Source organism: Dasypus novemcinctus, chromosome 6, assembly GCF_030445035.2.
Source record: "Dasypus novemcinctus isolate mDasNov1 chromosome 6, mDasNov1.1.hap2, whole genome shotgun sequence".
Classification (NCBI taxonomy): domain Eukaryota; kingdom Metazoa; phylum Chordata; class Mammalia; order Cingulata; family Dasypodidae; genus Dasypus; species Dasypus novemcinctus.
In genome coordinates, this window is record NC_080678.1 from 90,848,250 (window position 1) to 90,863,503 (window position 15,254).

The window sequence follows — 15,254 nt, forward strand, 5'->3', positions numbered from 1 at the left end:
TTAGCCATTAAGGAAATGCAAATCAAAACCACAAGATAGTAGTTCATACCTAAAACATGGCTACTATTTAAAAATAGAGAATAACGAATGCTGGCGAGGAAGTAGAGAAATAGGAGCCCTTGTACATTGTTACTTGGGATCTAAAATGCTACAGCCCCTGTGGAAAACAGTTAGGCAACTCCTCAAAAAGTTAAACACAGAAATCCATATGACCTGGCAATCCCACTTCTAGATATATACCAAAAAGAACTGACAGTTTGGACTCAGACAGATCTTTGTACACAATAGTTCAGAGCAGCATTATTCACAATAGCCAAAAGGGGGAAGCAACTCAGATGTCAATCAGCACATGAGTGGATAAACAAAATGTGGTGTATATATACAATGGAATAGTATTCAGACCTAAAAAGGAATGAAGTTCTGAGACATGCCACTATATGGATGAATTCTGAAGACATAATGAAATAAACCAGACACAAATGATTCCATTCACATGAAATAGCAACTCATGGAGACAGAAAGTAGAGTATAGGTTACCAGGGATAGGGGTGGAAGGAGACTGGGGCTTAATGCATAATTTGTGTAGGGCTTCTGTTTAGAATGATGGGAATGGATGGTGGTGAAGGTAGCACAACATTGTTAATGTGATTAATCCCACCGGATGCTATGCTTGGAAATGGTTGAGATAAGAAAGTTTCTGTTGTATATGTTTCCACAATTTGGCAGCAAAAAGAGCAACTAAAGAGACAATGACCTCAAGTGCAATGGCTAAGACCAATAAAGAAGGATGGTCCAACAATAAGCCCTTGATACTAATGACTGTACTTGTGAACCTGTGCACCTGAAGTAAGAACTAGGTCTAGAGCTGCAGGGTGCCCAAGAGTTACCTCCTGAGAGCCTCCAGGTTGTTCAAATGTGGCCACTCTCAAAGTCAAAGTCAGCATGTGAATGCTTTACCTTTCCCCCAGTGTGGGGCATGACTCCCGGGGATGAGCCTCCTGGCACTGAGGGATTACTACCAAGTACCAGCTGATGATGTAACTAGAAAACGACCTTGAATAAAAGGGTCAACTCAAACCAGCAGAATATCTCAGCTTACATGTAACAGCAGGTGTTAAAAATGCTTTTTGACATTGAATAAAAGGGGGAAATGGAAAGGACAAATGAGTTTATATGGCTATGAGTCTCCAAAAAAGAGTTGGGAGGTCATCAGAGGGGTCGCCCTTACACACACCTCAGCAGGGTCCCAGAGACAGCCAAAGTAGATACAATCCCAGGTATTGATTCTTCTGAGGGCTACAGAGACCCACAGGTTCTATGGTCATGGCAGATAGAATTCAGTGCCATGTCAGTTGGCCCTTCTTTGGAGTTTGTGTTCCTGAGTGTGATGGAGTTGAACTCAGATATGATCTTTGTTCACAAGCCTCTCCTGTTACTTTTACCAGACCTGTGGTTGTTGCTGGGGTTTGGTGTATACTCAGGGGACCTGAATCTTTGGACTGTCTATGTGATAGCCAGGCCCTGAGCCTCAATAGACTTGCAACTCCTACCCTCTGGTTTATTGGACTTACCCCAGCCAGCTAACAGGGAGGTGAAGAAGGTCAACCACCACACCAGGAAGCCAAGAGTGCCTACAACTGCAAGCAGGAGAATTGCATCCATCATCCAAGTGGACTCTAAGCACCCTCTTGATATAGAGGTGGAGCGGACATAACCATCCCAGGGTCCACAGGAAGGGGGAATAGAGTATGGATTCGATTGCACTTAGTGATATTCTACTATGGAATGATTGGGATTAATAATGGAAGAAATTGTAGCACTGATGTGGAGAAAGTAGCCAAGGTAGCTGCTGAGGGTAGGGAGAGGGAAGAAGAGATATGATGTGGGGGCATTTTCAGGACTTGGAGTTGTCTTGGGTGGTACTGCAGGGACAGTTGCTGGACATTGTATGTCCTGCCATGGCCCACTGGGTGGACTGGGGGAAAGTGTAAACTATAATATAAACCATTATTCATGTGGTGCAGCAGTGCTCAAAAACGTATTCACCAAATGCAATGAATATTTCATGATTGTTGATATGGGAGGAGTGGGGTGAGGGGTTTGGGGGGTATATGGGACCTCATATTTTTTTAATGTAACATTAAAAAAAAAATAAAGACAAAAAAAAGACAATGACAATTAAATGCAATATATGATTCTAAAAGTATCTAATAATGGAAGAGAAAAGGTTCAAAAGGACATTATTTGGACATGTGAATAAATTGGAATATAGAGTGAAAGTTTTATGTCACTATACATTTCTTTGAACTTGACAACTATACTTAAGGTAGTTATATAAGTGAATAATCTTTTTCTTAGGAAATGCACATATATTATGTGTTCAAGGAGCATGAACTATACAGCTTGCTCTCAAGTGTTCAAAAATATAGCTAGCTAGACAGCTAGCTAGATAGCTAGATAGATGGAATGAGATGACAAATATGGCAAAATTTTCAAATTGATGGATCTGGCAAATCTGGGTAAGGAGCATGTGGGTATTCTCTATATGGATTTTCAATTATTTCCACACCTGTCTCACAAGTTTGTTTAAAAATAAAAAGGTACAAGAGAAACTCAAAATTAGTAATGTTTCTATGAACTAGCAGTGAACGATCAGAAAAAGAAGTCAAGAAAAAATTCCATTTACAATAGCAATTAAAAGAATCATATATCTAGGAATAAATTTAACCAAGGATGTAATGGACTTGTACACATATACAAAACATTGCTAAAAAGAAATCAAAGATGACCTAAATAAATAGAAGGACATTCCATGTTCATAGATTGGAACTAAATATTGTTGAGATGTCAGTTCTATCCAAAGCAATTTACAGATTCAAGGCAATCCCAATCAAAATTCCAACAACATTCTTTGAAGAAATAGAAAAGCCAATCATCAAATTTTTATGGAAGGCTAAAGGGCCCTGACTAGCCAAAGTCATCTTGAAAAAGAAGATGACATAGACAGGACTCACACTGCGCAATAGCAAAACTTATTACAAAGTCTCTATAATCAAAGCAGTATGGTAATGGCACAAGGTTAGACATATGGACCAAAGGAATAGGACTGAGAGTTCAGAAGTCAACCTGCACATTCATTAATGGCCAACTGATCTTTGAGAAGGGGACAAAGACCACTCAGTTGGGAAAGAATAATCTTTTCAATAAATGGTGCTGGGAAAACTGAACCTCCATCTGCAAACAAAGAGGAGCATCTTTAGGGCCTTGTGTTAGGCAATGGTTGCTTAGACTGTACACCCAAAGAACAAACAACCAAAGAAATAATAGATAAATGGGACCTCATCAAAAAAACTTTTGGGTTACAAAGGACTTATCATGAAAGTAAAACAACAACCTATACAACGCAAGAAAATATCTGGAAACCATATATCCAAAAAGGGTTTAATATCTAGAATATATCACAAAATCATTCAACTTCAACAACAAAAACAACCCAATGAAAAATGGGCATAAGACTTGAATAGCCATTTCTCCAATAAAATATACAAACGGCCAAAAAGTACATTAAAAAATGCTCAACGTCATCAGCCATGAGAAAAATGCAAATCAAAATCACAGTGACATACCATTTCACACTCACTAGAATGGTTACTATAAAAGAAAAACAGGATATTACAAGTGTTGGAAGGATGTGGAGAAATAAGAACACTCATTATTGCCGGTGGGAATGTAACATGGTGCAGCTGCTTGAAATCCCCTTTGGAAGTTCCTCAGAAAGCTAAGTAGATTACATGACTTGGTAATCCACTTCTAGGTATGTACCCCAATAACTGAAAGCAGGGACTCAAGCAGATATTTGCATACATACTAATGTTCATAGCAGTGTTATTCACAATTGCCCAAAGATGAAAGCAACCCAAGTGTCCATTAGCAGATGAACGGACAAACAAAATGTGGTATAAACACAAAATGGAATAGTATTCAGATAAAAAAAATATGAAATTCTGATACATGGGATAACATGGATAAACACGTTGAGTGAAATAAGCCAGACACGAAAGTGTTGTATGATCTCACTAATATCAATAATCAGAATAAGAAGGCTCAAAGAATCAGAATCTAGAATAGAGGTTACCAGGGGACGTGGTGGGGTAGGGAATAGGAAATTAGGGCTTAAAATGTACAGAGGTTCTATTTAGGATGAAAGAAAAATTTTGGTAATGGATGTTGGTGATGGCAGCATAATATTATGAATGTAATTAACAGCATGGAAATATATATTTGAATAGGATTAAAAGGTGAAATTTTACATTGTATTTGTTACTAGAATAAAAAAATTTTTTTTAAACTATGGAATGGGAACAGATGTGGCTCAAGCGGCTGAGCTCCTGCCTCCCACATGGGAGGTCCCAGGTTCAGTTCTTGGTGCCTCCTGAAAAAAAAAGCCAAAACGAACAACAAGCAAAACAAACAAACAAAAAAAACAACTCAGGGAAGTTGATGTGGCTCAGTGGTTGAGTGCCAGATTATCACATACGAGGTCCCAGGTTAAATCCCCCATATCCCAGTACCTCAAAAGAAAAAAAAAAATCCATGGAACTGTACAACACAAACAGGGAACCCTAAGTTAAACCATGTGCTATAGTTAATATTACAATTATAAAAATGCACTTTCATCAACCGTAACAAACGTTCCACAGCAATGCTGTGGCTTGGAGAGGGGTGTGATTTTGCTGAGGCTTGGATTTGACTCCTGTAGGCGGAGGCTGGTGTGCAGGGGAGTCGTTGGGTGAGAGAGTGCCGTCTGGACCCCTGGCAAATGCACCGCTCTCTGATACCCCAAACCAGACAGGTTGTGGGTCTCCTTATGAGGAATGGCCTCCCGAGCCAGTGCAGGATTGGGGTCTGTACATTTAGACGGCTCGCTCAAGTTCTTTCAGCAGTAAATGTGGATTCCGGTTTAACCACTGGTGAGCATGTGGCTCCACTGGCTCTCGGGGTATCCCGGGTCAGCCCCTTCTCTTCCCAGGCCCAAACGGGGTGCCCTGGAGTGAACTCACATAGGGCAGAGTCTGGGCTTGGTGATCGCCACTGGACCTGGGAAGTGCTGTTTCAATGACCCGCCTTGACAATGTGGAATTGCCCGTGCAAACGTACATCCCTCAGGAATCTGCACTAGGGATTCTCGGTACCCCCGACAAAGAGGGGGTCTTAATCCTGTATGATGAGACTGGGGCTGCCCCTTGCCCTCTGAGCTGGGGGCTCATCACCGTAGCACGGAAGCGCAGCCCTCCCGTGCAGGCGCCCGGGGCACGGAGCAGGTGCTGCCTAAAGGCTCCGTGGTTATCCCCACACAGAGAGGCTGACGGGGGTCCCGGGAGCCCAGGGATGCTGGGGCCTGAGCCTCACCTCGCCCGTCTCTCAGGACCACCTCTCCGTCGCCGGTGATCCAGCGGTAGCAGGGGAACTCAATGTAGTCCCCGTAGGGCGTCTTCAGCGTGATATACTTCAGGTACCAGTCGTCATGCAGCCAGTACTTGCGCTTCTCGATTTTGACCAGATGGATCTCGCCCAGCTCTTCATCCACGGTCACGTCGTAGGAATCGACCTACGGAGGAGAAGAGGCAAATCAGCCTGGCCCAGGGTCTCTGAGCCCCCAGCCCCCTTCTGCTCACTAAGCCGAGCGAGCTCACTAAGTCCCTGATGGCAGGGCTTGGGGCTGGCCTGGGGATAGAAGTCCGCTGGCAAGATGCCAGGGCCAGCTCTGCTTGGCGGACTCCATGCTGCCTGCACAGGGCTCGGCTGGACACGAGCCCTCTGCCAGGCCTTGCTCGGTGAGGGTCCTTGCAGCTGTGCACACTCATGACGTGGCACACGGGCTGCTGGCCTTTCCACCCTGCCTGCCTGGAGGGGGCAACACACACGTGCACGCATGGGCCACCCTTCATGGCTCACAAAGGGCCCGTGGACAATCACTGCGGCTGCCCACAATTCATTTGGGAGGTGGGTGGTGGAGGAGTTAAGAAATGGGTGTAAAACCACCTGTTTTACAGGTGCAGATGCTTGGGGCACAGTAAGTCTCACTGCAGCCATCAAGCGGCAGCGCTGGAATTCAAAGCCAGGCCTTTCCCCGACTGTCGTCTCTGTCTAGTTATCTGTGGGGTCCGTGATGGAATAAGACTGGACAGGCTCAGATGGAGATGAAGACACACAGATTTGAGTCCTCCTGGGACACCTGGAGTGCCCTGAGCCATCACAGCCATAGCGAGAACAAGCAGGCCGAGCAGTGCCCGCTACGCCGACGGTGCTGGCAGGAGGCAGAGGCTGGCCTCGTTGCTAGAAGGTACCACCCAGGCTGGGGCAGCACCGCCATCGGGGCCCTGGGATTTGGCTGCCCTCAGGGAGGGGGGTGGGCACGGCAGCTCTGGGCAGCCCCCTGCACCACCTAAGCGGGCAGGGAGGATGAGGGGCTCAGGCGCTGCAGGGGGTGGTTCTGACAGCCGGCAGGTTGGGGAGGCCTGAGCGAGATGACCTCCCGGGCTCTTTCTCAGCCAGATCTCACCAGTCCTTGAACCTTTTCCTAGAGTTCTCAGCGTGACAGGGACAGGGCGAGGAGCCCTTGTACTTGCAGGTGGGCTGCGGCGAGCTGAATTCTGTACCCCCATTTAGATGTGTTCTTAATCTAAACCCACATCCCTGTGTGCGTGAGCCCAGGGAAAACAGGACCTCTGGAAGATGTTATCGGTTAAGGTGTGGGCCAGCTGAATGGAGGGGGTCCTAATCGGGTTACTAAAGTCCTTCATGAGCAGAAGAAATGTAGACACAGAGAAAGCCAAGGCAAGAGCCGGAAGCCAGTGGGATCCTGGAAAGAGAGGAGAGGACGTCGCCCCATGACAGGAGGCAGGGATGTGAGCCAGGGACCCCAGGATGGCTGGCAGCCAGCACCAGAATGCTGCAGACTTTGGAAGAAAGCAGCGCCTTGCTGTGCTTCAGACTTTCTCTAGCTCAAAACCGAGGGCTAATAAACTCCCGTTGTTTGAGCCAACACAGCATGTGGCATTGTCACAGTAACATGCCAAACCAAGGCAGGGCCCAGTGCACCCCCATTTCCATCCCTGCACCTCCAGGTGGCCAGGAGGGCTTCCCAAGGGGAACAGGAGTGGGGTGTGCTCAGCCAGCCCCTGGGCCCCAAGCTCGCGGGGACGCTGGGCCTCACACGCTGGCGGTGGGCGCTCCGCCCAGGCCTCTGTGCTGGCGCCACCCTTCCCGGCTCCCACCCAGTCCTGCAGGATACCCAAGCCCCCTGCTCCGTGGTGGCCTGCGGGAGGAGGGGGCTGGCAGGGAGGCCGCGAGACAGAGCACCCGGCCCCGGGTCCCACGTCCTGCATGGTCTCGGGCAAGGGGGACTCTGAAAATATGTGGGGGAATCTCAGAGGCAGCCGGGGTGTGGAGCTGGGGAGGGAGGCTGCTGAGAAGAGCCACGGCGCCACGCTGGAGAGGTGAGGCCAGGACCAGAGAGGAGAGGAGAGGCAGGTCTGCTGGGCGGCCTCTGGGGGTGGGACGGAAAGGGGGACCCTGAGGCTGAGGCCACAGGGATGCCCAGGGCAGGTTGGTTGTGAAGCGAGGAGTGGAGCGGGGGCTGCCTGGGACTGGCCGTCTGCAGGACCCGTTTCCACTCTGTCCCCACCCTACGTGACATCTGCAGACACCTCAGCCCCTTCTAAGCGGGGAGGGAGGGAGGCCAGGGGCTTTGGTGGGCCATCTGTGCCAGAGGGTCCAGGGAGGGTCTGCAAGCTCGGGGCGCACATGGGGGCTGCGCAGTGTAGGGGCAGGGCCTCTGAGGGCAGGGGCTCTGGGTCCCAGCCCAGCTCCAGGGGCCGTGCTGCCTGCTCTGGCTGCTTCCTCCTCCCTTGGGGATCACACCCAGCTTATGGAGAGTTCCGAACTTGCAGAAGGCCTGGTGGGCCTGCAAGCAGCCGAGCTCCCCCGAGACCCCTCCTCCAGGGGTGGCCGGGCCTGCTGCACTACCCGGACCCCTGCTCTCCCCTCCCCACTCACTGGGGGTCACGGGGAGCCCCGGTGCTTGCAGCCCTGACCAGGCAGGGCCTGTCCACGATGCCAGGCACCCAACGCGAGAGCCGCCAGCAGATGGGAATGGTGTGCCCCAACCCCTCGGCTCCCCAAAAATGCGAGGTTGGAGGGAGGCCCAGAGGACAGAGGGAGGACAGGAGGCATTTCGGGGCTGGTGGAGCAGAAGGAAGTGAAAGCATGGGGAGGGCTGCGGGGGGTGGGGGCTGCTCCTGAGGAAGTGGCTCGGAGGGGCGGGAGGGGCCCAAGGTGGGGGCCATGGGTGCAGGACGCTGGGGGAGGGGGAGAGGAGGGCCGCCCCAAAGCAGCGGGCGACACAAAGGCCTGCGGGGGCCTGCACAACAGGGAGCAGAAGGGAGAGGACGCCCGGGAGGTGCCGAGGCCTGGGCGAGGCTCAGAGGCTGGGCGGAGCCGGGAGGGTCCCCAGATTTCACCTGGGATAGGGACAAAATGCCTGCAGATGGGGCCTTCAGCCAGGGTAAGGGAAGGCCCGTCGCTGGCCAGTGCAGGGCCTCTGCCGGTCCTGGCTTCCAGCCGGGGTGGGATGGAAGGTGAGTGAGGGGCTCAGCCTTGACCCAGCCCAGGAAGCCCCCGGGATGGCGTCGGCTGGCTGTGGCCCCAGCACCCAAGGGAAGAGCCACGGAAGACAAGGAAGGGCTCTCAGGGCCACAGGGCCACGTTGGTCAAAGCTAAAGTAAGGTCTTAGGAGGGACGGAGGGCAGAGCTGAAAGGTGTACCGACCCCTCCCTCCTGGGTTCGCCGGGCTGGCGGGCCCACAAGTCAGGACCAGCTGAATTCTCTTTGCAACATGCACGCTATCAACAGTGCACCGCCCCCGACTGGCAGTAAGCGCTCCACGTGGGAATATCCGAGGGGACAGCCGCCCCATTTCAGAGGGGTAGAAGCTGCGGTGAGTGAGGCCACGGGGGGCAACGCCAGCACCCTCAGCCCCTGCCACGCCGCCTGATGGTGCGTCCCGCTCTGTGCCGCTGGGCAGTGGGAAAGTGGGACCGGCGTCCCCGCGGTGAAGGGCCACGTGGTGGAAGGATGCGGGAGTTGGTGCGATTTCAATGGGGAGGTGAGTGGCGTGGAGGGGGTGACGGGGTTTCTGATGCAGGGAACTGGGGGAGCAGGATCCCTGAGGGGGCTGAAAATGTGCGTGGGAGGAAGGAGGCCGAAGTGTGGGGTTCCTGGGGGTGCAGAGGGTGCTGGAGAGGCCATGGAGCCAGGGAAACGGCCAATCCCCCAGCCTCAGGCCACGGAGGGCCCGGTTCCCTTGATGTTTTCAACTGCTGATTGACAAGACGCTTTTAAAGCTTTTGCCCTTTTCTTTCAGCATTTAAGAAAGGTATCATCTCGTAGCCCAGGTCCCTGCTGGGGCAGGGAGGGGGGAGTCTCAGGACACGGGGCTCAGGCTGGGCTGTTGTGGGGGGTGCTAATGGGGGGCAGGGGAGAGAGAGGACAGGCTGTGGAGCAGAGAGAGCGGGAGATGAGGGGGCAGACGAAGGGAAGCTGGGGCGGGGAGAAGGGAGAGTTACAGGGTGAAAGTAGAAATGCGGGCCTTTGGGGGACAGGGGATAGAGGAAGGAGGAGGGCGGGGAGCAGGGGATAGAGAGAGAGTGAGGGTCCAAGAAGGAAATGTTTGTTCTCCACTAATACATTCTTCTTCCCAAGGAGGAGGGATTCCAGGATGTATTCTTCATGAACATCTTATAAAAAGAATATTCGCGGAACATATTTAAGAAGTATTTAGGGTGGTAAGAGCTTGTTCAGGCTTCATTGACATACTCCTGGATACTGTATTCTGTCTCACTCTATTACCCTTTTCAAGTACTGAAAATGGGTCGACCCAAATTTCCCAGAAATCTTCATATTCCATCCCATCCGACTTGAATTACTTTAAATTTACAGAGTTAAAGAAACACACCAACTTATCAAGTTTGCCTAGCTTGGGTTAGCCTCCGTGACTAAGGCCCAGAGCTGGGGCTTCTGCCAGCAGGTGGTGGGAGCCAACCTTCGAAGGTTCCACTGTCCACAGGAGAACCTCTTCAAAGGACTCTGTCCCCAGCCCTGCCTTGAATCACTGCAGAATTCTGATGAGAAGCAGCAGGGATTCTTCACTCAATTTATTGATAAAAACAACAACAACAAAAACCACCAGTTATGTCCATTATTTGACTGAATTGTGCCCTGGGGGATGGCTATGCTGACCACGAAAGCGGTGGAATTGGTTATATCAGTGGAAATAGTTTCCACTCTCGTTATTGTTATCTTTAACAATAACCATCTTTCTACTTTTCTGAGTACCACAGGACAGCCTTTCTTCTCAGGAAGGATTTCCTCTAAGGCTTCCCTTTCATCTTTACCCAAAAGGGACAGAGTGTCCTTGGAGAAACACCGCTGGAGAATGAGGAAGTGCCTGGTCTGCGCAAGACCCAAGAATGCAGTAACTTTGCATCAACAGGAACTTTCTCAAAAGCTGTTTTTCACAAAGAGCCTTTTCATTTCACCCGTAGGTCAATACGGCATGCAAATGTCTCCTAAAATTTGTTTCTGGGACTCAGTGCGGTATTTAATTACCCATGTCATTTGAATGAATTATCAGGGTGCAGACGGCAGGGGGAAGCAGGAAGCCCATGAGCAGAAAGTGGCTTCGCCCTTCTTACAGAACCTCTTGCCACCTAGAGCTCCCATGGAATGGGGAGAGCCAGCTCCCTGTGGCCACTTACAGATCCAGGAAATAAGACAGAGCATCACGATAAGCATGGATGGCCCGCTCACCCCCCTGCATCCCACCCTCAGGGTCTATTTTCTTGATTGGGGAAGCCAAGCTCCTAGGAGGTTGTTCTTATTGTAACTCTTCTTGAATAAAGCTCAAGACGACTAAGAAGGTGTTGAACACGACTAAATGTCACACTTTGCGTTACAGTCAGGTTCTGGAGGCTTCTGGGTAGGATCAAGCCTCCCTGAGCTTGGAATCCAGAAAAGCCCTGGCCTGTTCCTTACTTTTAGGCTCTGCAGACCTAAGGCATGCTTTGTGAATTTTATCCAAGAAGTGTTAGGTTGGCCCATATAAAATTGCAGGTTTTTTAAAATACACAAAAAATTTGTCAAATATGAGCAACTTCATAGGGTTCAGACTAGTTATAAAAAACCTGGTGAGAAGACAGCTTTGCAAAGTCAAAATCTTCTCTGTCCAGTTCAGGAGCTGTGTGAACTTACACACTCATGTATAAATTATGGTCAATTACTGAGCACTTCCTGAGCACCGGACATTGGGCTAAGCCTTTACATTGGGCGAAGGTGACCTGCCTGCTCAGGAGACAGCTGGGGTGGGCGGGAGGGGGGCACTGTAAGTCCCCCTCAGCGCCTGACCTCACATAGCCGGCCACTGCCCAGTAGGTGCTCAGTTAAGATCTGAATCCCACAGCACCTGAGGCAGCCACCTCCGGGTCTCTAGTGGGGATGGGGAAGCCAGGTCCTCACACCTGGGCTGGAAGTGTTCCCTGGAGTGCACAGCTGGGAGCCCGAAACAGCCCCCAGTATTTCTGGGGTCTTCTCCTGAGACCATGGGCTGCCCGGGTGTGACAACATCTGCTAGAGCCACTTGGCGCCACCGGCTGGGCCCAGGCTCGCCCAGGATGCAGGAACCAGCCTGCAGCCAACCACGGCATTTTACAGTTGGTGAAACCGAGGCCGGGAGCCAGGGACAGGGTGAGCTGGTGGTCAAGCCCGCACGGCGCTAAGGCCTCTCCACCCCCGGCCTGCGCTCTCTCCGCACCGCTCCTGGCTGCTGCGAGGGCTGTGCAAAGTCAACCAAGCCTTCAGAAGGGCCAACCACCCTCCAGCCCTCCCGCACCCGCGACCCGCAGAACGAGCCCCACTAAGCCGGGCACAAGAAAAGCGGCCCACAGCACCACTCGCCCAGAAAGGGGCTTCTCAGCGCGGGGGTCCGCGTCTGAGAAGTGGGTGCCACGTGCCTTCTCCTCTCGCCCAGCGCGCGCTGCCTACGAACAGGCTGCTGGCTGCAAGCCCTGGGGTCCCGGCCGCCGGGCAGCCCCAGGCGCACGCCCCTCCCGGACCTCGCCGTCCCGACGGGATCCTGGGCGCGCCCCCCGGGTCCCCGCCGCCCAGACGCTCCCCTCACCGCGCCGCGCTCGAAGTCGTTGTAGAAGGGCTTGTCCAGCAGGTGCTTCTCGCTGCAGCCCGCGGAGCCCACGAGGATGAGGTAGATGTAGTCGTCGGTGCCGGCGAACCACTGGCTGCCGGTGGCCACGGTGACCGTGTAGGAGGGCATGGCGGCGGCGAGCGCGACGGGCGCGGCGAGCGCAGGAGCCTCTGCGCGGGTCCGCACGTCCCCACCGTGCCGGAGTCGGACGCGCTCAGCTTCCTCCGACCGCGGGTGGCCCCGCCCCCGCCCCGCCCCTGCCCCGCCGGCCGCTGCCCTCCAGCTGCCCCCGAGGCGCAGGACCTGGGCTTTTCATCAGAGCGACGGCGGGGGTGGGGGTGGCCGTGCCCCCAATCCTTGCTCTCACCTGCTTGCTTTGGTGTCTGCTCTAGCAGCCAGGGGACTGGGGCAACTTCAGTCGTTATGCCCTCATTCATTCCTTCATTCTTCATTCATTCACTCATTCATTCACTTAGTCTCCCATTGCTTCCACCCTTCACCCTTCCTTCCTGCTTCGGCTTCCCTCCGTGCCAGGCTCCTGGTAAGGTGTAGGGTGGAGTTCTGGGAACCTAGAAAGCTCAACATAGCCCCTGCCATCGCCAGTCACCCATGCTGTGGGAAGTTACAGCAGGGACACGCTGCAGTCAGGAGCAGACAGGACCGCACCTGGGGAGGCAGGAAGGCTTCCCGGAGGAGGCCACGTCCGAGCTGCTCCTGACGGGGAGTCTTGCCACCAACACGGGTCTCTCCCAGGCTGGGAAGGGTGCTGGAGGGGGTGGATGCAGGAGGCACGGAGGTGACCCAGATGCCATCCGTGTGGGCGGTGAACTGGCAAGACCGCCAGGAAAAGGAAACCCAGTTTCGGGTCATGAAGGGGTTGCCTGAGGGAGGCCAGCTCATTTCGGGGGGTACCTGGCTGAAGAAGCTCAGTTTTCTGGCCAGAACCCTGGGAGCTATGGAGGGTGGTAGGAAAGGAGATAGGCTTGTTTGGAGATGGCTCCCACGGGTGGGCCAGTGCTGGAGGACATAGGGAAGAGGGCTTGGATCCAACAGGAAGACGGTCTCAAGAGTGGGACCCCAGAGCTGGTGAGGGCTGCGCTGCTGGTTATGAGCCGGCTTTCTAATCCATGGTGGGCAGAGCCTGGAAGGGATGTAGTAGTAGGCTTTTTGTTAGCTGCACTGGAAACTTCCCATGGGTCATAAGCTTCCTGTGGTAAGGTAAATTGGTGCCCCCCAAAAGAAACGTTCTTAATATTAATCCATGTCTCTGTGGACTAAGCCTGTAATAAACAGGACCTCTTGAAGCTATTCTCTTCAGCTAAGGTGTAGCCCAACTGAACGAGGGTGAGGGTAGGTCTTAATTCAAGTAAGTGGAGACCTCATAAAGAGAAAAAAACATAAATCAGAAATTGGAGGCCACAGCTGGAAGAAGCTGGAAGCCGGGGAAAACTGGAAGAGCCAAGGGAAGCTCTCCTTTTGACAGGAGACAAGCCAAGAAATGCCCAGGGGTTGCTGGCCCCAGAGCCAGAAGACTCCAGACTCCAGGAGAATGCCAGCCTTGCCGATATCTTGATTGTGGACTTCTTCTAGCTTCAAAGTGGTGAGCCAATATATTCTTGTTCTTTAAACCAATCCACTGTGTGGTATTTGTCACAGCAGCCTGGCAAACTAAGACAATTCCCAGTGGCTTCCCACCTCCAGTCTTCGGTATCCCCTGGTTTCACCACCAGCACTGGCACACACACACGCGTGCGTGCGCACACACACACACACCCTGACTTCACCACTGCTCTGGCTGTGGTGGACATTCAGGAATATTTGCTGTGCTGAACTAAATTAAAACTGAGTTCATTCTGTATGAGGCTGTGAGTATAGAAAGTCACCTGCTTTGTGCACTCACTTTAGGGGATGGACAAGGAAGTGGGCTAGCAGACTGACCAAAGGCAGGATCCCCAATTCTGGGGACCACCTTGGGGCACACCCTGCTTCCTTCTGTGCCTGGCAGGTCCACCACCCAGGCAGAGAGATGGTACCTGCCATTTCATCTCTACAGGTAGGAGGCAAGGGCAGATTTCAGTGGGATTGATTCTATTAATTCGAAGCCAGGTACCAAGGAGGTGAGTTCTCTGGGAACCCAAATTTTATGATGTAAAGCATTCTGGCCACTATTGAGATGGGGTGGGTGAAACTAGCATATGAGTGGGGGTATGCTAGGGGACCAGGCAAAATGTATCCTCCAGGAAATCTTGGAGGACATGTATAGGTTGGTGGGATGATTTGAATTGTTATATACACCAGAAAAGTATGTTCTTAATGTTTTTAATCTATTCCCATTGTAAATAGGATCTTGCGATCCTTCTGTAAAGGGTAATCATTCAAAATGGGTCTTTAAGAAGCAGACTTGGCCCAGTGGTTAGGGCGTCCATCTACCACATGGGAGGTCCACGGTTCAAACCCCGGGCCTCCTTGACCTGTGTGGAGCTGGCCCATGCGCAGTGCTGATGCGCACAAGGAGTGCCGTGCCACGCAGGGGTGTTCCCCGCATAGGGGAGCCCCACGTGCCAGGAGTGCACCCCGCAAGGAGAGCAGCCTAGCGCAAAAGAAAGTGCAGCCTGCCCAGGAATGGTGCTGCACACACAGAGAGCTGACGCAGCAAGACGATGCAACAAAAAGAAACACAGATTCCTGTGCTGCTGATAAGGATAGAAGTGGACAAGAAGAAAGAACACGCAGCAAATGGACACAGAGAAAAGACAACTGGGGGCGGGGGGAGAGGGGAGAGATTAAAAAAATGGGTCTTAAAAAAATTTTTTTTATTAGAGAAGTTGTGAGGTTACAAAATAATCATGCATAATGTGCAGAATTCCCACACATCACCCCTCCACCAACACGTTTTTTACATTGTCGTGGAACATTTGTTACAGATTATGAAAGAACATCATCAGACTATTACCACTAACTATACTACATAGCATACACTTGATATATGCTTTCTGAA

At 51.8% G+C, this 15,254-nt stretch overlaps 1 protein-coding gene across 1 annotated transcript in view; it reads right to left on the reverse strand.

The window, feature by feature from the left end:
- Window positions 1-12,503, reverse strand: part of ALOX5 (arachidonate 5-lipoxygenase) — a 48,412-nt gene extending 35,909 nt beyond the window's left edge. Inside the window, exons 1-2 of the mRNA XM_023586745.3 lie at window positions 12,236-12,503; window positions 5,410-5,608 (exon numbers count right to left, since the gene is read on the reverse strand). Of these exons, the coding sequence (XP_023442513.2) occupies window positions 5,410-5,608; window positions 12,236-12,385 (349 nt within the window). The 5' untranslated portion in view covers window positions 12,386-12,503. The remainder of the gene's footprint in view (window positions 1-5,409; window positions 5,609-12,235) is intronic.
- Between the last annotated feature and the right edge of the window lie 2,751 nt (window positions 12,504-15,254).